Consider the following 25,280-nt stretch of genomic DNA (forward strand, 5'->3'; position numbering starts at 1 on the left):
CGGGGCTGCCTCAATCGCTCACCGGAAAATCCAGTCAGATCCATGGCTTTGAGGTTGGTGGCCTTGATGATGGTGACTGTGAGACGTCCAGCTGTGGGCAGGTAACAGAGGGAGAAATTCAGCTCCCCCAGATCTGCTTTTTCCTACGAGAGATGAGAAAAGAGACAAACGTGTGGTCCGTAGTCAAAATAAATACATCTTCATTGGAGGGACTGAGGCGGAGGCTGGACAGCTGTCTGTCAGGAATGGTGTAGATGCCTCTCATGTTGCAGATCCTGCCATCAAGTAAGGGGTTGGACTAGATGACCTCCAAGACCCTTTCCAACTCTGCCAATCTAATTCTATCAGAGGGAGAAGGAAGTCCCAGAAATGAGAAGGTCACCATGATGGATCCTGGCAGCATTGGTCAACATGGCGAGGCATGAACCTTCTATTTCATCCACAATTGTAGGGTGGGCCATACAGATGTTGTGGTGTTTCAATTCCCATCAGCCCCAGACAGCATGGCAAATGCTCAGGTTGGGGAATGCTGACCTACATGGCCACAGATTTCCCCATCTCTGGGCTAAAGGACAGCTTGCACCTTTCTTAAGGGGGCCTCCCCAAAGGGAATGGCACATAAAAGTTATCATCGTCATCATCATCATCATCATCATCATCATATACCCGGTCACTACGTTCAACATCTAAGGTCCTCCTCCGGGTGCCTACTCCGAGAGAGGCTCGGAGTGTGGCAACGAGGGACAGGGCCTTTTCGGAGGTGGCCCCCAGACTATGGAATGATTTCCCTGACGAGGCTTGCCTGGCACCAATGCTGCTATCTTTCCGGCGCCAGGTTAAGACTTTCCTCTTTGCCCAGGCATATGGCGGCACATCTTAATCACCCACGTGTTTAGTTTTTTTTAACGGTTTTTAATGCTTTATGTGTGTATGTTCTGTGTTTTAGAATTTTAAATTTTGTATACTCGTTTTTATCTTAATTTTAGAATTTCTGTAAACCGCCCAGAGAGCCCTGGCTATGGGAGCGGTATATAAGCGCAATAAATAAATAAATAAATAAATAAATATCATCATCATCATCATCACCACCCTTTGAGAACATTGAACTTCGAAATTGTCCCTGAATGCATGAATTCTTCTCAAGTGCGAGATGCTGGGAATATTCTTCCAATTCAAATGATTTCAGTTCTGCTTTTCCAACATACAATCCGCAAGGCGCTTACAAGCAGCAACATTCCCCAAAACAGTAAATAATAACAATAACCATATACTTAAAAACAACAACCCACCAACAAGAAGAGCAGATCAGAACAAAAGGAGTAAAGACACAACTGGAAGAATCAATATAACAGATTATACATTAAAAGAGAAAAGGGTTTTAACTTGGCAACTAAATGAAGTGAATGCTGGTGCCTTCCTAACTTGTCTGGGGAGAACATTCCCTAATTAGGGTTGTGGGCCACCACTGAGAAGGCCCTCTCGCTAGACACCATCCATCTCACATATGTCGGTGGGGGTACCCAAAGGAAAGCCTGTGTTGCAGATCTTAAAGAACAAGGCAGATTGTATGAGAGAGTACATGGCTTTGCAAAAATACCAGGCCCTTAAGGGATCTAAGGTTAAAGATCTCTTTCTCCCCATTTCCAAAATCAATGTGAAGCAATGCATCCCCACAATTGCTTCTTCTCCTGTGAAAACATAGTGCCCATGCTTAAATCCCAACCCATAATATGTGTATTTTGCTCATCACGCTCTTTGTCCATGCCTTCTCACTTTGCCCCCATTTCTGCTAAATGGGTCCAGTTTTCCCATTTTTTAAAACTGCAACATTTAAATATAAAATGTTACACACCCACACAATCCAACAATAGAGCACAACAGCATATCAGAAACCAAGGTAACTCCCCATCCCATTGCAACTGTAAAAGCCAAAATTACATTAGGATAGATCCAAATTTAGCCCATACGTAGAGTAGATCTCCTGAAATTGCTGAGACCTGAGGCCTGTTGATTTCAATAAGTTTAAAGTTAAGTAATGACTAATGTACACCCCATTGATTTCAATAGGCCTACTCAAGTATGGCAAACTTATAGCATCTACTCTAAGCATGACTATAGACTGACTCTAACTCATAGCCCATCAAATCAAGCTATGTCTATCAGTTCACAAATCAGAACATAATTCAGGTTTAATTTCCATCTGCTCAGATTGAAGCCCTGTTTTATTAAAAATAGTAATAATTACCATAATGAATAAGTTAACACCCATTCACACCCTCAAGGAAGCTTTCTTTTGAAGCTGTCAACCCATGTTTGAGTTATTCAAGCATTCAAGTAAACACACATACACAAATAACTATTATTTATACCTGGAGAAAATCTTTTTTAACCATCTTCCACCCAAAGCATGGCACATTTATTCTCCTTCTACAAAGGCTAGTCAAGGAAAAATCTCCCCTCCTTTTTTTAAAAAAAGCAAACCGAAAAGAACAAAGAGACACAAAGAACTCCCTACATTTCAGTATACTATTGGCCTTCAAAAAAGTTCCCCAGATCTCATACTCAACTTTGTGAACATGCCAGGATGTATATATATTTAAAAAACAAAACAAAAAAACTTGGGGTTTGACAGCCCAAATATGTGCACACACGGGAGGGAATGTTGTTTTCAAAATGCATTTTAAACAACGTTAGCATTTGGGGGGGGGGGGGGAAGTGACAGTGAAAACAAATCTCGATCCAAATACTTTCAAGTATTCCAAAGATTGGGTATATTCCCTCTTTTCTACTTTTCATTTCCTTTGAAGGAGGAAAGCCAGATGACGAATGCACACAGGCTCTCTCTATATTTGGGATGCTGTGGGTAAATTGGCAAGGTTCAAGCCCCAACATGGATGTTGTGATTCCGCTGATCCAAACAAGTCTCCTGGACTCTCTTTATGTCCCGTTTCTATCAGATTTGATTGCCTTTGGAGGGGAGGGGAGAGTCGATCAACAGCTGGATGTGCTTGTGCATACTGCTCTGGGGGGAGGGGGGAATGTTAGATGGCTGAACGTGCAACGTCTTGCACAACTTCAGAGAGTTATGTACAAAAGCTGGAAAGAACATAGATGAAAATGACAAACTCCCCTCTCTCTCGCCCCCACCCCATGTCTACAGCAAGAAGAAGTGCCTGCACTGCAGAGGTGAAATTGACAGGCCTTTGGACCTTCCTGTCAATTTCACTTTCCTCCCTTTACTGTAGGTCTTTGCTGCATTGGCATGAAGGCTACATATTCCACAAACCTTCCAGGATGGGCTTATTTGGGGGTGGAGTTGGGGGGCAATGCACAGATGTTCAGAGAAACACTGTGGATCTCTAGACATTCTATGGGCATCTATAGGGATGGAAGAGCTGAAATACTGTACATGGATCCAGCACCTCTAGCAGTATAAAGGACCTATAGAGCCACTGTGGCGTAGTGGCTAGAGTGTCGGACTGGGAGCTGGGAGATCTGGGTTCTAGTCCCCACTCGGTCATGGAAGCCCACTGGGTGACTTTGGGCCAGTCACAGCCTCTCAGCCTACCTCACAGGGTTGTTGTTGTGAGGATAGAAATGGAGAGGAGGGGGATTATGTAAGCCACCTTGGGTTCCTTGGAGGAAAAAAGGTGCAACCAGCTTGATTGATAACTGGCAAATAGAGGGAGAAAACGTGGAGGCAGTGACAGACTTTGTATTTCTGGGCGCAAAGATTACTGCAGACGCTGACTGCAGCCAGGAAATCAGAAGACGTTTACTTCTTGGGAGGAGAGCAATGACAAATCTCGATGAAATAGTTAAGAGCAGAGACACCACACTGACAACAAAGGTCTGCATAGTTAAAGCAATGGTATTCCCCGTAGTAACCTATGGCTGCGAGAGCTGGACCATAAGGAAAGCTGAGTGAAGGAAGATAGATGCTTTTGAACTGTGGTGTTGGAGGAAAATGCTGAGAGTGCCTTGGACTGCAAGAAGATCAAACCAGTCCATACTCCAGGAAATAAAGCCAGACTGCTCACTTGAGGGAATGGTATTAAAGGCAAAACTGAAGTACTTTGGCCACATAATGAGAAGACAGGATACCCTGGAGAAGAGGCTGATGCTAGGGAAAGTGGAAGGCAAAAGGAAGAGGGGCCGACCGAGGGCAAGATGGATGGATGATATTCTGGAAGTGACAGACTTGACCTTGGGGGAGCTAGGGGTGGCAACAGCCGACAGAAAGCTCTGGCGTGGGCCATGCATGAAGTCACGAAGAGTCGGAAACGACTGAACGAATAAACAGCAACAAATATAAATGTAATAAATGTAATAAATAAATAAATAAATAAATAAAGCCATTGGACAATGAGTGCTGAACTCCTGGGACAGGCTGCTGGATGCAGTGCGTGTGCGTGAGAGAGAGATGGCAGGCATAAACGTATACCTGGAACGAGCAACCTTTTTTTCTTTCAAGGCCCACATTCCACAGAGGTAACCTGTTGAAGAACACGTGTCAGTAGCGGTCAGGGCCAAAAGCAAAATTGGGTGGGTTACTCCTTTTGTCTTTCTCTCCCTGCCACCCAGTAGAGGTCTGAACTGATTGCATGCAGTGGGCTTTGGACATCAGGCGAAAGGGTGCGTGATGAAACTAAGGCACATCAGGAGAAGGGACATTGGGGCCTTGCTCCAGCTGCACTCCCCCGCCCCCATGGCCAACTGGCCTGTGGGGAAGGAGGAGGGAGGGAGGAGCAAGCAAAGGGACATCGGGGCCTGGCTCCAGCTGGACTGTCTCCCCTTCCATGCCTGGGAGATGAGAGGCGAAGCAGGGCCATTCCACCAGCCCTGCTGACAGTCTACTTCATTTCCCCCCTCTTCCCTCCCCATCCCTTCTTCCTTGTGTGTTGTGCCCCTTTTGACCGTAAGCCTGTAAGACCGTAAGCCAGGGGACTGTCTTGTTTGACTGACTGAGTATAAGCCACTTTGGGAACCTTTATTTGGCTGAGGAGTGGGGTAAAAATCCTTTAAATAAATAGATAGATAGATAGATAGATAGATAGATAAATGCCTGACACTGATATATGCAGAACTTCAGGAAACCCACAGGTGTTTCACGTCTTGCCTCCAGGGTTCGTGCTCTCCCCCCTCTCACCGCCCTCAAGAAACAAGGCAACAACACGGCACAAGAGGAAGCACCTTCTCTTGTCAGTGGCCCTTAAGCCCAGTTTTCACTGAGGTGGTAAACCAGGGCTCTACTACTTCACATTATAGAAGGGGGCTTCAAGCAATGAATGCTCTTCCTTAACTCTCTGCACATAGAAATCTAGCATGTCAAGGAGAACACTGGGCTGTAACCCTTCTCCACAACACCTAGCTTTCTACATGCAGGGAGACTTTTTGTACAGAGGAGGATTCAGTCATGTGATTCTCCATGCATGGTCTGTAATGCTAGAGCCACGCTTCCTCCACGCTGCCTTACTCCACTTCAGGGAGACCTAGGCTGTTTCTACACCTGCCTATCCACCCTGGGAACGTCCCTGTGCATCCAAATGACACACAGGGGATCCCGGGAGCAGGCAGGGACGATCGCTCCATTTTCCTGGGATAATCCTTAGGTGTAGAAAGGGCCCTAGGCTTTAACCCTCTTCACAGGCTACAATATTGTTGACAGTGCTCATTGGACCCTGACCTTCCTACCGAGTCTAGTAATCTGGAACACAGTCTGTCCACAGTTTAAAAGATTCCCTCCATATGACTTATTTAGTTATTTATTTAAAATATTTATACGTTGCCTTTTAAGGCAAACCCCGTCCCCCCAAGCGGCTCATATCAGAGCAACAACAACAAAGAGCTCATCAGAAAAACCAGTCAAGCCACAATCCAAAATAAAAAACAGAAAAACATTAAAAGAAAGTTATATAATGACCCTTTCCTTGGCATCTAGTTTTTCAAGGGAAGGGATTTTTTCCCCAGAAGCAGGAGCACTGAATCACGTCAGTCCCCACCTGCAGTCAGAAGCAGTACAGGCTGTACCGCTTCAGTGAGAATGAAGTCTTAGAGCAAAGACCAAAAAAAGTGGCTGGTAACCAAAGTTGTTCTCTGGGGGTTGAATCATAGAATCATAGAATAGCAGAGTTGGAAGGGGCCTACAAGGCCATCGAGTCCAACCCCCTGCTCAATGCAGGAATCCACCCTAAAGCATCCCTGACAGATGGTTGTCCAGCTGCCTCTTGAAGGCCTCTAGTGTGGGAGAGCCCACAACCTCCCTAGGTAACTGGTTCCATTGTCGTACTGCTCTAACAGTCAGGAAGTTTTTCCTGATGTCCAGCTGGAATCTGGCTTCCTTTAACTTGAGCCCGTTATTCCGTGTCCTGCACTCTGGGAGGATCGAGAAGAGATCCTGGCCCTCCTCTGTGTGACAACCTTTTAAGTATTTGAAGAGTGCTATCATGTCTCCCCTCAATTTTCTCTTCTCCAGGCTAAACATGCCCAGTTCTTTCAGTCTCTCTTCATAGGGCTTTGTTTCCAGGCCCCTGATAATCCTGGTTGCCCTCCTCTGAACACGCTCCAGCTTGTCTGCGTCCTTCTTGAATTGTGGAGCCCAGAACTGGACGCAATACTATAGATGGGGCCTAACCAGGGCTGAATAGAGAGGAACCAGTACCTCACGTGATGTGGAAGCTATACTTCTATTAATGCAGCCCAAAATAGCATTGGCCTTTCTTGCAGCCATATCGCACTGTTGGCTCATATTCAGCTTGCAATCTACAACAATTCCAAGATCCTTCTCGTTTGTAGTATTGCTGAGCCAAGTATCCCCCATCTTGTAACTGTGCCTTTGGTTTCTATTTCCTAAATGTAGAACTTGGCATTTATCCCTATAAAATTTCTAGATTGTCATACTTTGAGCAGACCCACTGAAATCAACGTCTGATTCAAGTCAGTTGAATCGCGTCCAGAGAAGAGCCACCAAGTTAGCGAGGGATCTGGAAACCAAGTCCTATGAGGAACGGTTGAAAGAGCCTGGAGAAGAGGAGTTTTAGGGGAGACACGATAGCAGTCTTCAATTATGTGAAAGGCTGTCATGCAGAAGACAGAGCAGGCTTGTTCTGGGTTGCTCCAGAGGGCACGATTGAACCAATGGGTGGATATTGCAGGGAAGGAGATTTCGGCTAAACATTAGGAGAAACTTCCTCACAGCGAGATCTGTTCTGCAGTGGAACAATTTGCCTCGGGAGATGCAGGTTTCTCAGTTCCTGGAGGTATTTAAGCATAGACTGGAGGGGGGTGGAATCTGTCAGGGATGTTGTACCTGTATCATACAATGCAAAGACAGCATGGAACAGGATGTTGCATAGGCGTGCGCAAGGGGTGTGCCGGGTGTGCCCAGGCACACCCTAATGTCTCAAGCAATAATGTCTCTCTGCTGGGAGCCACATTTCAAAGAGGCCAGGAGGAGGGAACCCGAAGGCTAATATCACCTCGTAAGACTCTCTTCTGACCACTGTCACCAGAAAGCCCCACCTTGAGAAATGTCTCCTCATCCCCACCCCCTTCATCTGCAACGGCCCTCCTGTGGTCAGGGAATCAGAATGTGGAGTAGGGCATCAATGGAACAGTGTTTGATAAATAAATGAATAAAAATAATGAGTATTCAATAAATGATTGCCTTTAAAAATAAATTAATCAAAATTCCTAATGAAACGTGCTGCACACGCCTATGGAGGGTTGAGCTAGATGATCTCTGAAGCCCCTTCCAACTCTATGATTCATTTGAGTCCCATTGATTTTAATGGGCCTACTCAAAGTATGACCACATCTGGAACCAACCCACTAGGGACAGGATGTGGTGTAGTGGCTTGCCGCTCTCTTCTCTGCCTCTGGCCCCGGGAAGCTGCGTGACGTGCAGAAATGGAACAGGTGAAGCCGCACCTGTGGAATCACCGCCTGCCATATGGTTGCTAAAGGCACAGCTGCCGTGCTAGGGAGGAAAAAATGGGGGCAAGCTGACAGGTTGGGGTTTCCATTCCCAAAGGCGGACCCGTCAAAGAACCTCCATGCGGTTCTGTGTCCTCAAGTAGGTGAGAAAAAGGAATCTGAAATATATGTTCCCTCTGCCCCCCACCCCCGAGCCCCAGACACGCGTAAAAGAGCCTTGGCATTAATGAGAGGGGAGAGGGAGGCCAGGGATTTTAGCAGTCGGCAGCAGGGCAGGGAGAGGGACGAGGAAGGTGCCAATCCTCCCCGCGTTACCAGGCGGTGCGTTGTTTCCTGCGTGAATATTTCATGCCCTTTTTTTACCAGTTCGATCCCATTTACAGGCTCATCAATATGAATGAAGCCTTCCCTTCCTTTGCTTGTTCTCTCTATCCCGCCCCCCCCACCCCCGCTGGCTCTTCTGCTCCACTCACCAGCCTTTTGGTCTGCTTTGCCAACTCACTTGTTTCGGGCCAGGCTAGGGCTGAGCTGGCTGCTAGCCAAGCCAGGCCCCATGGGGACCTGAGGCTGAGAGCAAGAGAGGCAGAGAGAACGCAAAAGTGGAGGTGTGGAGCATGATGGGGCACAGAAGGCCAGAAGTGGGAAGTGCCCGGGGGGGGGGCGTGTTGGAAAAAAAGAACAGGGGGAGGAATGCTTTGCCCATCACAGCCGCCTTGATTTAGAGAGGGCTGGGGAGAGATGCACTAACGCCTCCAAGATCGCTTTTTAGTATTGTAGCCAGTGTTAGTCCTATTTAGAGTAGACCCACTGAAATCAAAGGGGCTTAAGTTAGACTAACATTGGGGGGGGAGGAATCATAGAATAGCAGAGTTGGAAGGGGCCTCTAAAGCCATTGAGTCCAACCCCCTGCTCAATGCAGGAATCTACCCTAAAGCATCCCTGACAGAGGGTGGTCCAGATGCCTCTTGAAGGCCTCTAGTGTGGGAGAGCCCACCACCTCCCTAGGTCACTGGTTCCATTGTCGTACTGCTCTAACAGTCAGGAACATTTCCTGCAACATTTTGCTGCAGATCTCACTTGCAGCTTGTTTCATGGGGGTGCAGAACCTTTTTCAATCTGAGAGCTGAATTCCATTTGGGAGAAGCCCTTGGGGGCCGCATGCCAATGGTGGGCGGGGCAAAAGGGGTGGAGCCAAAATACCAACATATATATATTTTTTAGCTTAAAGCTCTTACTGTCAATAACTAAGCCTTAGGAGAGGCAGTTCAGCTGCTTAGAATGGGGAAAAAATGCACAAAAGCCAGGAAGCCACCAAATGATCAGTGATGGGGTGGGTGGGTCAGGAGGTGGGGTATGGATGGCTGGGGATACCTCGGGGGCTGGATTTGGGCCAGATTTGACTCTTGGGCCCAAGGTTCTCCACCCCTGCTTCAGCAAGTCTGAGCTGCCTTTGGTAGTTCAATTTCTTTGGCTTGTCTCGCCCGACCCCCGGAACATCCACGTAGCCTTGCTCCCCTCTCCGTGGTTCCACTGCTCCCCACCCCCAATATTCAGCTGATTTCGTGGTGCGGAAGAACACAATCATGATCAATGACAATTGCTTTCAACCGGCAGAACATTTCCAGCTCACAGAGTTGGGGGTGGCCGAGAAAGTGCCAGCAGTTTTAGATCAGGCGGGGTGGGTGGGTGGGGGTGGAGAAATCAGAACAAGCATTGTAGCTGGAGCAGGGGGCGGAAACGCAGTTCTAAGAGGGGGCATCTGCCAGGCGCAGAGAATGGTGTGTGTGTGTGTGGGGGGGGAGATGGCTGCCTCGCACCTGATCGCCCTAATTAGCCACCAGCTTCATGAATAACAAACCCGGCTAAAAATATTCTGCAAAGAGAGCAGGGTAATGCAAGCGTATTGGTGCTGACAGCACATCTGTCGGAGAAGCCGGAGGGAGCGGAGGCTGCGGGGGATGGGAGCTGGGAGAAGCCAACAGGTAGGTGGGCGGCTGCAGGAGAGGACGGAGGGACCCTCCCTGGGCCCTCTTGGGATGCCTCAAGCAGACTCCCCCCTCCCTCTCCAACAACCTGTGTCCCCCAACAACCTCATTTTTTCCCCACCGGTTACCTTCATGATGAATCACCTCCCCGATTTTCTCCCCTTCTCCTAATACTCCTAATACTAGAACCCAACGGGGTCATCCCACGAAGCTGAATAGGGGGAGATTCAGGACAGATCATTAAGGGCGCAATCCTATGCGTGTTGAGACAGGAAAAAAAGTCCTACAGTTCCCAGCATTTCCCAGCCAGGAATGCTGGGACCTGTAGGACTTCCTCCCCCCCCCCTGAAGGAGGTACTTCTTCACATAGCGGAGACTTAAACCAGGGAGTTTGCTGCCACAAGCTTAGATATGGCCACCAATCTGGATGGCTTTGAAAGGGGATGGGACAAATTCACAAGGGCTACGGTATATGCTCCCTTTGATATTGGAAGCCTCTGAATAGCCATTCCTGGGGAAGCTGAGCAGGAGGGCACCGCTGCATTCGTGTTCTGCTTGTGGCTTTCCCATCGGGTAGGGTGACCATATGAAAAGGAGGACAGGACTCCTGTATCTTTAATAGTTGCAAAGAAAAGGGAATTTCAGCAGGTGTCATTTGTATGCATATCACACCTGGTGAAATTTCCTCTTCATCACAACAGTTAAAGCTGCAGGAGCTATACTGCAGCTGTACTGTGACCAGATTTAAAAGAGGGCAGGGCACCTGCACCTTTAACTGTTGTGAAGAAGAGGGAATTTCAACAGGTTCCCCATACCTACAAATGACAGCTGCTGAAATTCCCTTTTCTATGCAACTGTTAAAGATATAGGAGCCCGGTCCTCCTTTTCATATGGTCATCCTACCATCGGGGCATCTGGTTGGCCCCTGTGCGAACAGAATACCGGACTCGACAAGCCACGGTTTTGGCCCAGCATGGCTCTTCCGTTCTTACGCGGTGCTCACCTCTCCCCAGAACAAGCCCTGTTGCACGCGACATCGCCCACTGCTGTTTCATTCTTTTCACAAACCACCTATTTATCCTAGTGAAGCACATCAGCCTTAGGACCAAACCACACATGATACAGGAGATCCATCTCCCTTTTTAAAAAAACAAATAAATAAAACCTAAAGCAGCCTTCCTCAACCTGGGGCGCTCCAGATGTGTTGGACTGCATCTCCCAGAATGCCCCAGCCAGCTGGCTGGGGCATTCTGGGAGTTGTAGTCCAACACATCTGGAGCGCCCCAGGTTGAGGAAGGCTGACCTAAAGGCACATGGGGCTCCATAACTGACCAGACCAGAGATGCTGGGAGGATTTAAAACAAATTTTAAATCATTTTAAAAATGATTTAAGCACCATTTAAAACAAAACAAAACCCCATCCACTCACAAGCACATGGGAGCCATATCCCCCGCCCCAATCTAAACCCTTGAGTCTGGTATTGGCCCATGGGTGGGAGGGGAGGAGGAATTACAGCCACCCGCAGGTTTGCACGTGATGCACTTGCGAATTTGGATTGGGGAGTGGCACAAGAGAATTTTTAAAGCCCCTCCTCAAGCGCTGTGGCTTTCAACCACATCTGGAGTTTAAAGTAAAAAAGAAAAAGTCAAGCCTTCTTATTGCAGTTCTCCTATATGGTGTGTGGTTCGGTCTCCCAGTCCCATTTTACAGACTGGATAAACTGAGGCAGATAGAGGGGGGGGGGTTGCCTCCAGCAGCCTTCCTAGTCAAGAAGGCCTCCATAATCTACCTTTCACGTTACAAATCTCACTCCCTTGGGCTGCTGCATGACAAGCGCACCATAAGCAACATCTAACCCTGCCATGCACCAGGGCAAGCAGGCCCACTGGGTAGAAGCCACATATGGAGGTTAGCTGGGTCAGCACAGCCAGGAGAACGGCAGCCAGAGGATGGGCTGAAGGCGCCGCAGACAAGAGCAAGATTTGTAGCAGCTCCTGAGATGGACCCGTACTGCTGCAGGGCCGAATTACTGCAACAGTAATTACTAAGTGGCCTTTTATATCTCCTGAGCAGGCCCAATGACTACCAGAGCCCCACCCTCTAAGCTGACACTCCACAAAATTTAAAGGGGCAGTGATCTGCTTTGGAGCCAGGCATTGTAGCATCACTGGATGGCTTTACCTTGGGCTTGATTTCTTCCTCGACAGAGGTTCTCTAGCACAGGGGCAGGCAGAAGGTAGATCTCCAAATGGTTTAGACTTCGGCTCCCAGAAGCCCCTGCCAGCATGGCCAGTGGTCAGGAATGCTGGGAGCTGAAGTTCAAAACATCTATAGGGCCACCCATTCCCCATCCTTCGCAGAGAGAGAAGAAGGGGTTGTGTTGCACATGGCCTCTTTTAAAGGGGCAGTTGCCCTTTTAAAAGGCATGAAAAGAGTTTTCCCCTTCTTTGCTTGTCATTCTAAAATATACCCAAAATGGGAGCCCTCCTTCCGTCTTTGGCAGGTGCTAAAAAAATTGGTGGAAATATTCCCTTTGCTTACAGCACCAATTGGTGGCTGCTGCAATGCCTTTAAAAAAAAAGAAGAAGACATGTCTTCTTCCTGGGAATCATGTAGCGAATCAGAGTTGTTCACGTGACAATGTAACCGAGGTTAAATGAAGCTAATTTGGAGCAAGGGCAATGCCTCCGGACCAGAGGCACCTTGCTCCAAATTAGCTTCATTTGCATCACATGGTGCTCTACCTGAATGGGAGCACTGTCATCTGAACTATGCCCAGGAGGCGTGTGTGTGTGTGAATGCAGTTTGTCTGTGCCTGAATGGGTGCCGGGAAGAAAAGTACAACTACGTTGCTAAAACTTCTGCCCTATTTTGAGCATCCCCAACCCATGTAAAAAAAAAACAGAAGGGAAATGGCTTGCATTGGGGATGAAAACGTCTGCAAAAAGTAGGGTGACCATATGAAAAGGAGGACAGGGCTCCTGTATCTTTAACAGTTGCATAGAAAAGGGAATTTCAACAGGTGTCATTTGTATATATGGAGAACCTGGTGAAATTTCCTCTTCATCACAGCAGTTAAAGCTGCAGGAGCCCTGCCCTCTTTTAAATCTGGTCACTCTAGTATAGCTCCTGCACTTTAACTTGTGATGAAGAGGGAATTTCACCAGGTTCTCCAAATGACACCTGCTGAAATTCTCTTTTCTATGCAACTGTTAAAGATACAGGAGCCCTGTCCTCCTTTTCATATGGTCACCCTAGCAAAAAGCCCCCCTACTCAGCCTATTTTGATACAGCCCTCATTACTGAACTGTTGAGATTGCGGGGATGAACTGCTGCATTTGCACCGACCAACTGGACGGGATGGCCTGCACTAGTTGTCAAATTTAAAAGTCAGGTTGCCCAATTGATGGATTAGGCTAAATCCAGGGGACAAATTCAATTCATCCAAATTTAATCTCTAAATTTAATTAGCAGAGTTGGGGGCAGACTTTCTGGTTTCAGTCAGTGCCTTGGGTCAGATCACTTTGGGGAAAATCCACTTCTCCGCCCCGCCACGCACCCCTGCCCCAAATCCTAACCCCACTCACCGATGTCCCTTCCATGATGTCCCTCCAGAGGGGCGCATCGTTGTCCCGCTCAGCAATCTCCAGCAGGTTATCCAAAACGACTTGGCCGATGATGTCGTGCCGAGAGAAGCGGTCAAAATCGTAGACGCTGAAGTGAAGCTTGCGCGAGGGCAGTTCGGCAAAGGGGACGTTGAAGTTAAAAGTCTCGTTGAAAATGGGGTTCAGCGTCTTGCGGTGCACCTTGGTCTGGAACTTCTTCTTGCGGTCTGGCAGCAGGTACATTTTCACATAGGGGTCGGAGAAGCCGTTGGCATCTTTGGCAGGCAGGTCCAAGGCCCGGAGGATCCGCACCACCAGTTGCTCTGTGCCGTAGGCGTAGCGTAGGGCGAAGCTCAGCCGCCCGCAGCTCGGCGCCTCCCCTTTCTTGGAGTCCGACTCGCCCGAGCGCTGTTTATACAACTCCGGTTTGATCTGCCCGATGCTGGTCACCTGCTCCACCTTCTCTTCCCCTCCTACGTGGACTCCGGTGTCCGGGCTGCTCAGCTGCTGGGTCACGGGGCGTGGCAGAGTATTGTACCTGCAGAGAAGCGAAAAGAAGAAACACAGTGCTTTGCACAGCCGTACCTCCATCACGTCCGATGGGCGAATGAGGATTCCTCTGCCCAGAGCAACCGCTTGGTTGCTTGGCAGGCAGAGAGCGAATGAGCAAGGAGGCAAGATCATCTGCTGCTTCTCCTTCTCACCGCTGTTCACCTGCCTCTCACCAGAGTGAGAGGCAGGTGAACAAGCAGGCTGTAATAATGAAGAGGCTCTTGTCAAGCCTTCCTCAACCTGGGGCGCGCCAGATGTGTTGGACTGCATCTCCCAGAATGCCCTAGCCAGCTGGCTGGGGCATTCTGGGAGTTGTAGTCCAACACATCTGGAGCGCCCCAGGTTGAGGAAGGCTGCTCTTGTCAGTGGGCCCTTGCTGGGGGTGTCCTTATATGAGGGTGCTCAGAGGATGGACATAGGGAGAGTGTGTAGAAGGGAGAAAGTGCCCAAGGGAACAGGGCCACCTAGTGCCTGATCCAAGTTTTGGAGTTCACTTGGGTAAGACACCCTCAATGGGGTCCTTCCCTCAGTGAGTCTACCTTCTCACCACCATTAGGTTGGTAAGGACGGGGCTCCTGTATCTTGAACAGTTGTATTGAAAGGGGAATTCCAGCAGGTGTTGTTTGTATTCATGCAGCACCTGGTGAAATTCCCTCTTCAGCGCAACAGTTAAAGCTGCAGGAGCCCTGCCCTCTCTTGTATCTGGTCACACTAGGCAGGGCTCCTGCAGCTTTGACTGTTGCAATGAAGAGGGAACGTCACCAGGTGCTGCATGCATACAAATGACACCTGCTGAAATTCCTTTTTCTATACAACTGTTCAAGATACAGGAGTCCTGTCCTCCTTTCCATAGGGTCACCCTAACCACCATTGCTCCTCTTCCTCTTCCTCATCATTGCTACCACTTGCTTGCTTGACAGGCAGAGCACCAGGGAGCAAGTGGGCAGGGTCAAAGACTGCCCCGCCTTCTCACCACCACCACTGTCTGGACCAAAATGAGAGGCCAGTGAACCAGCAAGTTGAAGCGAGTCATGACTCATTGATGTCCCACTGATTTCAGTGGGTCTATAGCCTGCTTATTCTGGAGGTGTGTGTGTGTGTGTGATAAATAACTTGGGGCCAGGATACCTGGGAGAGCGCCTTCTCCCTTACCAACCTGCACGGTCACTGAGGTCATCCGAGGGCCTGCTCCTGGTGGTTCCACCTAGATCCATCCTCCGATTGGAATCCACCAGGGGAAGAGCCTTCAGCGTGGTGGCCCCCCTCCTGTGGAACTCCCTGCCTCTGGAGGTCAGGCAGGTGCCAACCTTGTACTCCTTTCGGCGCCTCCTGAAAACATCTTTATTCCAAGAAGCCTTTCTCTAACATGCAGCCTTGGATTTCTGTTTTTGCTTCTTTTTAAATTTTGTTTTAACTGTTTTATTCTCTTTTTATTTTCATTTTACCTTGTACACCACTCCGAATTTTTTCAATGGGGAGCGGTATATAAATATTCGAAATAAATAAATAATAATAAATAATACTCTAGCCTCCAGAATAAGCAGGCTATAGATAGGCTGCTTGGTTATTCTGGGGCATCTTCTTATTTAATAAGGATGGGTTGGATCCAGATTTGAACTTAGAGTAGACCCGCTGAAATCAGTATGGTATATATAAATACACACACACAATAAAATACTGCCGACGCCAGGTGCCATCTTAGAAAAGGTATCTACCCTTTCTCTCTCCCTCTCATGAACACGCATCATCTAAAAATAAAGCAAGTGTGCTTTATTCAACAAAACCACTGATCAATTAAAAATGCCTGTAATTAATTGATTCGGATCTCTTTAATTAACCGACAGCCCTCATTCTTCAGCCCTTGTGGCCGTGGGCAGGAAACTGGAGGCGTGTGGGCGGCACCCTGTGAAGGCTAAGAAACCAAAGAAAGGTTTTGGCCTTCAAGGAGAGGCCGCGGCTCAGTGGTAGAGCATCTGCTTCCTTCAGGTTTATGACATGTTTTTGTCCTTGTTAATCACCAGTAACTTTGCTATAAGTTTATTAAATGTTTGCTAAATGTCCATTGACATTCATTATATGACTGCTGGCTAGGATAAATCGTGTTAAGGCTTTTGGCATAGGCACAACGCATTGGGCTCCCTATATTTTGTGCGCTCCACTTCAGGAGTGTTGGTGGATCTTTTCCCTTTCTTTTCAGTCTCACGGTGAGGGTTCCTCTTTTTTGCTTTCGGTTTGGTTCCTGGCATCTCCAGGTAGGGTTAGAAAAACTCCTGCCTGAAACCCTGGAGAGCCATTGCTGCCGGTCAGTGTTGACAGTACTGCCCTAGATGGATCAAGGGTCTGATTCGGCGGTCAAAGGGAGAGGCTCCTCCCCCTTCCCCTGGCTACGGGTGCTCAGCCAGTCCCACGACTCCCTGTCCCGCAATCCCACTCCCTCCTTGTCCAAATCGTCATCTTCTTTGAAAACCGAAACATCTGGGAAGTAGAATAAATGGTACCAACTAAACCCCCAAAAGAAAACCATTATATCCCCAAGGCAAAACGCTGCCTTTCTAAATGCCGGCATCCATCCGTGAGCAGTACAGCCCGGTCACCTCTAAAAGGTGAAGACAAAGCACCAGGTTTCAAAATTCAGCCCTTTGCGAAGAGTCTGACCAGCTTCATTGTTTTCTTTTTAGGCTCAGTGCCAAGATCATGCCTGCTGCTGGAAAACTAGTAAAGTGGTGGCATTCGGCCCGAGGGCCAGAGCCCACTTCAGCAAAGCTCTTGGGGGCCACATTCCAGAGGCGGGCCAAAGGCAAAAGGCAGCAGGGCCCAAATATCAAAAAATACCCCCCAATACCACCCTATTTCAGCTTAAAGGTCTTACTGCCAGTCACTAAACCTTAGGAGGGGCAATGCAACCTTTTAGAATGGCGGGGGGGGGGGGGGAGAACAGCACATAACCTGGAAAAGCACCACGCCATCAGTGCTTGGCACCCACCCTCTGGAAAACCCTCTCTTGTGCGGTTCGGGAGGAGGAAAATGTAGTAACTTTTAAAGGCCTCCTAAAAACATATCTTTTTAAACAAGCCTTCCCTGGACTGTAATTTATTCTGGTTTTATGTGATTTTAAAGTTTTAATCTGGATTGTATGGTTCTAGTTGTAAACTGCCCAGAGAGCGTAGGCTGTTGGGCAGCATAAATATGTAAATAATAATAATAATAATAATAATAATAATAATAATAATAATAAAAATAATATGGGGTGGGGCCAGGGGGCAGGGCCATCCGGGGACCCCACGCAAGCCAGATGAGGTCTACGGGCCTGAGGTTCTGCACCCCTGCACTAGAGTGTACCAATGAAGGAAAGGGGAGGGTCCTTTGGGGGGGCTTAAAGCTTGACCTTGCCCCGCTCCCCATCCGTCAACGTCCACCATCCGTAGAAATATCGATGCCCCCTCCTGTCCCTTCCCCCCCTCCGGTACGTCCAGCCTTTCCATCCTCACGCTCCCTGCTCCTTCCTCCCAACTCACCTGGGCGCAGGTGCCAAGCTTGCCACTTGCTGGTGGGAGTGGGCGTTGGGGAGGTTGCCCTCCTTGGTACTGGTCTGGCCTTCCACGGGGAGGTCAGGGGAGGTCTGGCTGACCTTGAGGTTGGCCTCGGGGTAGGAATCCATGTCGAGGTAGGAGCGCTCAGGCATCTCGGGCCCCAGCTCCACCCGCTCGGCCAGGAGGTCCCCGAAGGGTGAGTGGTGGAGGTGGGCGTGGAGCGGGTGCTCCTTGCGCTGGGCTTGCGAGGAGGAGCCCTTGTCCCGCCAGGGGATCCAGCAGAGCTTCCACGAGACGAAGAGGGAGACGCCCAGCAGGACGATGCCGCAGAAGGTCACGATCACCGAGAGGAGGCTGACCAGGATCTCTAGTGGGGAGAAGTGGAGAGGCAGATACCACGACCGGAGGTCAAGGGGGGCGGGCGGGCTCCCACGGGCGCCTAGCATCCTGAACGGAGTCAGCCGGCCCCGCTGGCCTCCTCCTGTGGCCCCCTTGTCCCCTGCATGCTGGGGCTGTTGACCCCAACTGCCAGTACCCAGAATCCTCTGCAAGAGCAACGGCAGGGCTGCTTCTGGGGGCTGTAGCCGTAGCTCAGGGGTAGAGCAGGAGAAGGACGCAGGTTCGAGTGCCAGCTTCTCCGGACAAGGGTAGGAAACATCCTGTCTTGAACCCAGGACAGCTGCTGCCAGTATTGGGCTAGATGAGCCAATCAAACTACCCCGCCACCCCCCCCAATACCCTCGTCTCCTTCTGACTCAGGGATCACACAAAAGGAAGGCGCGGGAAATGTCGGGTGCGTAGTCCTGAACCTAAGCAGCGTGCCAAGTAGGACGGCACAGAAACAAAAGCATTTCCCTCCACTAACCCTGACAGAAGTGCTGAATCCTGTGAGCTTATGTTTGATTTATTCCAGGTTCCTACAGTTGAGGTCAGACACCCCACCCCCACCCGCAAGACATCGATAGCGGCTTCTGCCCCCTTAGCTTACTCTGGAGGGAAGAGTCTGGAGGCTGCAGATTTGCAGCCACTGCAGGGCTTTTCCGTGAAGCTACACAGTTATAAAGTGGGGACTTACTCCCAACTTTCTCATTGGGTGCAAGGTCACCCCAGCTATTTTGCCGTCTGACCTCACTCTGTGGCTGACCCAGGGAGGGGGCATTCAGGGTGGATGGCAACCAGCGATTGGTTGCCGAAAACCAGGAAGGGGGCGGCGGCTTCAGTACCCACATGACTGCTGCTCTCTGTCCTGGCATAGGGACTACCCAATGCCATCCTGCAGGAGTGAAACCGCGGGGTTTAGGAGGATTGCGGTGTCAACTTGGCACCATGAAAGCAGGGCCCAGAACCCAGACTGGGCTGGCCCAAGATACTGTGTAGTCTGGACAGTGGAGGCCGGTGGCTCCGACTTTGGTGGGGCTGTGAATCCATTCTGGTTTCAGTCAAGCTCGAAAGAAGCTGTCCAAGGTGCTGAACCCAGGTTTGGCGGTAGGTTTCAGCACCTCAGATAGGTCCTATTCTGCACCCCCTAAACGGGCCTGCTCCTCTCAGGTGTGATAGAGGATGCTCTCCCCTCATCAGTATTGAAGTCAGATTCAACTGCCAGTCCACTTCTGTGACAGGTCCCACTTGTATGGATTTATTTAAACATGCAGCGACACAGCCAACAGACCCCTTGTTGCCCCCTAATCAATATTCCCGCAATGGACTCATTCAGAATTTGAGAATTTCTCGCCCAATTGGCTCTAACTTGCATCTCACACAAAGCTCTACAAGTTGACGGTTCTCGATTCAGAGCATCTACCTGAGACCCCAAATGCACTTCTAAGGTTGATTGCTCTGGCAAAATGTGGTAAAGACTAGAAACTTGGTCCTTTTAAAATTCAACAAAAGCACAACAAGAGCTCAAACCTCCAGGACCCTGCAGGAACTATCGGACTGTGTCAGAGAACTTTCCTCACCAATCGGTGGGTCTACTGGAGTTATTAGACACCATCCAGGCACCCTTTTCCTGGAAACATAAATCCTGGGAAGACCTGAACTGATATATGACCCTCCTTCCTGTGGCTTCCTCACTTTCGGGGGCTCCTGGCTGGACCTAGGCCAGGATTCTTCCACCTGTGAAGGCGCTTTGCTCTTGATATGAGTCATATCACCCCCTACTACGAGGCTCCTCACCTGAATTGATGGGACCCACATGGCCTGTCAATTCCTGACACTTCTCGCGTTCCTGGGCAGCGCATGTGTTGGCACACAGCACATGAAGAAGCTCCATCGCCCTGCGGTGCCGGTCTTCGTCATAATCTCCCGACATGATGCCTGGAAGAGGAGGCACAAGGGAGAGTCGTGATGCACGTTCAAAAGGAGGTCACAGAGCGTCTTTGGGCCATGGCTACGTTTGCACTGCAGATGGGCAGGCTTTCCTTCAGCGCACGCTGCCGGCAGCATGTTCATCACTGGCTGGCTGCATCTCAGAGTGCTCAGACATGGTACGCAGGTTCAATCCCCCAGTGCCTCCAGGTCAATGGATCAGGTGATGGGAAAAGACCTCTGCTCTGCCCAAGAGCCAGGTGAGAAGCCGTGGGTCAGAGTAGCCAAAACTGGTCCAGGTGGACTAATCACCTTACCTAGAACAAGCCAACTTCCTACATTCCTAGAAGTGCATCCTCCATCCCAGGGGTGTTGAACTTCAGACCTGAGGGCCAAAATGGACCCTTCAGAGTTCCCCAGATGGCCCGCGGGAATCCCTGCCCTATGGATTCAAGGAAGAGCTGGGCAGCAGCCAGGAAGGTGGAGGAAAAGCGGGAGTGGTGAACACCACGGTAACCAGATCCTATCCCTGAGCAACTGAAAATTTGCCCCCCTCTGACACTGAAATGAAGAAATCTCTTCTGTTGACTTCTGCAATACAACTGTAGCCTCTTGAGAGAGAGAGTCTTCCTGGGCAGCTGCCTAGAATGGCCTTGTGGGAAGGCCGGCTTCATAAAGCCCCTCCTTTTCCTATACATTGCTCATCCGCCAACTGGTGCTGTGGTTAGAGTGTGGGACTAGAACTGAGGCATCTCCGGTTCAAGTGGCAGACGGGGATACAAAGGTGCAGGGTGGGTGAGCGTCCAAGGTGAACACAAATGGTCACCCGTGCAGGACAGAAGAGCCCTGCAGGATCAGACCAAGGATCCATCTAGTCCAGCCTTCCTCAACCTGGGGCGCTCCAGATGTGTTGGAATACAACTCCCAGAATGCCCCAGCCAGCTGGCTGGGGCATTCTGGGAGATGCAGTCCAACACATCTGGAGCGCCCCAGGTTGAGGAAGGCTGATCTAGTCCATCATCTGTTCACACAGTGGCCAATCAGCTGTCGACCAGGGATCCACAAGCAGGACACGAATGCAACAGGACCCTCCCACCCATGTTCCCAAGCAACTGGTGTACATAGGCTTACTGCCTCGGATACTAGAGCCATCAGGACTAGTAGCCATCAATAGCCTTCTCCACCAGGAATTTATCCACCCCCCTTTTAAAGCCATCCAAATTGGCGACCAACACCCCATCTTGCGGTAATAGCTATTGCAAATATACATCTAGAACCGCCACATTCAAAAAATCCATCCCATGATGTAACATACACTTTAAAACATTTCTCAACTTTCAACAGTGTTTATGCAACGGATGCGTCCAAAATTTCACGCAGGAAAAAACACCCATCAGACCCCTTCAGAAACGAACAGGGGAACACCTGAGCAACATGAAAAGCAATAGCCCAGGTGCTCCACCAGTATGTCACTTTGGGGAAAAGAAATGTCTTTTAACAGATTTTAAATTTAACGTAACCATAAGGATGAGAAGCAGATGCTGTATGTTTTTGTGGTTTTAAATTGTATGTTTTTGTGGTTTAAAATTTTTGTATATTGTTTTAAAGTGTTTTTAAACCACCCAGAGAGCCTCGGCTATGGGGCAGTATACAAATGTAATAAATAATAATAATAATAATAATAAGAATTCAAGTGGATTTTGAAACTAAATACCCTGTCTTTACAGAGGCTAAATGAGGAATTGGAATTTGTACCACTCCTGTCTTGTAATTTTGAGACACTCCCTGCTGTCTGTAGATCAGTCCAGGTATGAAGAGACCTCGAGTGAATTGCCCTGTCACGGTACCGCTTATAAGGAACTCAAAGGAAAAAAACTTGCCTAACAGTGTGTTCAGACAACACACTAAGCCATGGTTAGGCCTCTAACCCTTTTGCAGCAAATGATTAGTGAGCATGTTTAAACCACAGTTATGTAGCCACCATGGTAAGGAATGGTTCACATGACACACGAAGCTCAAAATGCTTAACCACGGTGGCTTGGCGTATCATCTGAACCGGGTCAGTAGAAAAAACATAGCCTTCAGCATATCCCATCTAATCGCCAGTGTGTATAGCATGAGACAATCTGTTGTAAATAATTTCTGCAGACTTTGTTACAAGTGAATATGCAATATCTTAACTGTTTTATACTATTTAAATATATGCATAGACCTTGTTTGCAATGTGCCCTGTTAATCATTTATGTGTAGCACTGAAATGGTTTTATTTACATGCATGCACAGGCCTTGCTTGCAATGAGCTTTTCTAACGGAATTTTGTTTTTCATTCTGTGTTGTCTCATTCATGTCCTATGTTTCGGCACTTTGACGAAGGCCTAATAAAAAGCAAGAGGCTGAAACGCGCCAGGCTTTTCAGCAATATATTCGTTTATAGCAGTTCTGAGTGTGTGTGTGTGTGTGGGGGGGGGAAGGGGATACAGCCACGAAGCTCACCAGGGGACTTTGGGCCAGTCATCATCTGGCAGCCTAACCTACCTCTTAGGGTTGTTGTGAGGCTGGGGAGGCAACCTGCATACTACTTTGGGTCTCTCGGAGGAACGAAACGAAACACAATTGATTTTATATGAATCTTCTCCGAGAGAGAATATTGGGGCTACTGAGGAGAACTGAAGAATATGAGCTTCACCGCAGCCCCAATATAATCCCAACATCCTCTTCTCCTTCTGAGCCAGGGGATACACAAAAGGAAGGTGTGGGTAAATGTCAGCTGTGTAGTCCTGAACCTAAGCAGCGTACGAAGTAGAACGGCACAGAATTAAAAGCACCTTTCTCCAGTAACCCCGACAGAAGCGCCGAATGCTGTCAGCCTACATTTGGTTTATTTCCAGGAAGAATACCGGCAGGCAGGCAAGGGCAGATGAGAGGCAAAGGTAAGGCAGACCCATGTAAGCAACAGGAGCCTGTTGAATGGGTGGAGATATTCTGCAGGTAGCTGTATTTATACAAGGCAGGGCCGTAGAGAGGCAGTGTGGTGCAACTGTCAGAGTGCTGGACTGGGACTCAGGAGATCTGAGTCCCAGGAGATCCACTCAGCCATGAAGCTCACTGGGTGGCTTTGGGCCAGTCACTGACTCTCAGCCCATCCTACCTCACAGGGGTGTTGTGAGGATAAAATAAGAGAGGAAGAGGAGGATCTTTGCAGGATATCAATCAAATCAATCAATCAATTGGAAGAGCCTCTGGTTCTAGACCAATCAAAGTGTGGAATGTCCCATTGTAGAATGCAGAGGGGAGACCAAGGCTGGGAGTATTCCTTACAAAGGAAAGATGGGCTTCCCCGCCTCTCATTTCCCTTGCAACATTAGCATGGCCGTATGGGCACTTGCAAAGATGGATGGGGGAAAGTAGGCGGGGTCATTGAGGGAAGCTGGAGGGCTGACTTGGGACCCACTTTTGCATGGATAACGAATGTGTGGTCACTGGCTGTTTGGGGGCATGTCAGGGGGCAGGGCTAGCCAGTGCCCCCCTGCTTTCCCTTTATGCCTTGTTCCATCATAAAAGGGTAGCTGCATTAGCCTTTTGCAGCAAGCACAGACAGCCTTCCCCATCCCAGGTGCCCTCCAGACATTTTGGACTACAACTCCTATCAGTTTCTAACATCTAGATGGCACCAGGCTGGGGAAGGCCGACAAAGAAGGCACCTTGCTGCAGCACCTTAAAATTTCACAGTTTTGTTGTGATAAAGCTGGCTCTGCCCGTGAAAGCTAAGGCCACAATAAATCTGTTAGTCGGTCCGTTTAACAGGCTATAAGACTCTCTCTCTCTCTCTCTCTCTCTCTCTCTCTCTCTCTCTCTCTCTCTCTCTCTCTCTCTCTCTCTCTCCCTCCCTCTCCCTCCCTCCCTCCTAAAGGCACTCGAGGCAGCTGATAAGTAAGACTCAAGGATGCTCCTGAGCCAGGAAAGGCACTGGGCTGGAACCACAGTTCTCCCATGGTTCTCCTCCAACAGAATCCAGACATTTCTAATTTTAGGACTTGTTCAGCACTTCTGAGCCCACAGTGCAGCTAACGTCCACGTGCATTTTTATATTGGCTCCCAAAAGAAAGGCAACGTTAGGTCATCTACGGACAAACTAAACAAAGGAAACAAAACTTAACACAATAAAGAAGTAAAACAAGTTAAAGTATAAAAGCGAGCAACACATGGAGGTTGGTACGACTCCTACTCTTACTACTACTACAACTAATAATAATAATAATAATTAATACTACTACTAATGACAATAATATAGTGCCACTAATGTGGATGGCATTTACAGAGTACACGAAGCCAGATAAGTACCCTGCCCCAGTGAGCGTACAATATGAAATTATATGCAGTCATTTCAGCCACACAAACATATACAGATGAAATTATAGTATGACATGGAAACTATTACTTTGTTTACACATGTGGGCAGCTAAATCCACTCCCAGCACACGATTTCAAGAGGCTCACAATAAAGCTTTACTGGAATTCCGTATTTGAATCATGAGGACTAGAAACAACAGGTTTTTTACAATGGATGCCAGGATTCTATGCTCCCACCCACCCAAAACCATTCTCACCTGGTCAGCAAACTGGCTTAAGGGACGGCTGTCAGGCTGCTTTTGTATTGCCGGATCCAGGATGCCAACCGGTCCAGGTCAGTGCCAGGCAGCAGGGTAGCAGACCAAGTCCCGGGGGATCTGAGTCCGCACACAAGCAGCAGCAAGCTGGAAGCAGGGCACCAAATCTGCCATCCGGGGCACTGCTGGGTCCATGCGTTGCAAAAACGGTGGCGGCGGGCTGAGGGCAGTGGCGCCCTCTGCTGGATGCTCGAGGGGACAATCTGCAGAGACGAAAGGAGGCCGCCCAAGAGGTTCAGTGGTTCTGGCAGGCGTCACAATGCCTGGATGGAGGGTCAAATTTCCAGCTGACCTTGGGGGGGCTTCTTTATGGTGGGAGGGTGCGTGTTTTCTCAGTTCTTGATGAAACTGCTCGCCCAGAAATTGTACCACTGCTGTCGCCACCCTCCTTGGTGACTTGGGAAGCTGCAGGGACACAAAGCCTGGTTAGAGATGGACTCACATTCTCCTTCTCTTGTTCCTATCTCCATTTATTTATTTATTTATTTATTTATTTATTTATTTATTTATTTATTACACTTATATACCGCTCCCATAGCCAGGGCTCTCTGGGCGGTTTACAGAAATTCTAAAATTGAGGTAAAAACAAGTATACAACATTTAAAACTCAAAAACACAGGACATACACACATAAAGCATTAAAAACCGATTAAAAACTAAACATGTGGGTAATTAGGATGTGCCGCCATACGCCTGGG

General features: G+C 48.8%; 1 protein-coding gene across 1 annotated transcript in view; it reads right to left on the bottom strand.

The window, feature by feature from the left end:
- Positions 1-24,688, bottom strand: part of SYT3 (synaptotagmin 3) — a 32,088-nt gene extending 7,400 nt beyond the window's left edge. The window contains exons 1-5 of the mRNA XM_063138098.1: positions 24,523-24,688; positions 19,784-19,924; positions 17,594-17,975; positions 13,509-14,064; positions 23-143 (exon numbers count right to left, since the gene is read on the bottom strand). Of these exons, the coding sequence (XP_062994168.1) occupies positions 23-143; positions 13,509-14,064; positions 17,594-17,975; positions 19,784-19,919 (1,195 nt within the window). The 5' untranslated portion in view covers positions 19,920-19,924; positions 24,523-24,688. The remainder of the gene's footprint in view (positions 1-22; positions 144-13,508; positions 14,065-17,593; positions 17,976-19,783; positions 19,925-24,522) is intronic.
- Positions 24,689-25,280: the final 592 nt, after the last annotated feature.

The sequence above is a fragment of the Elgaria multicarinata genome, chromosome 11 (genome assembly GCF_023053635.1).
Source record: "Elgaria multicarinata webbii isolate HBS135686 ecotype San Diego chromosome 11, rElgMul1.1.pri, whole genome shotgun sequence".
In the NCBI taxonomy this organism is placed as follows: domain Eukaryota; kingdom Metazoa; phylum Chordata; class Lepidosauria; order Squamata; family Anguidae; genus Elgaria; species Elgaria multicarinata.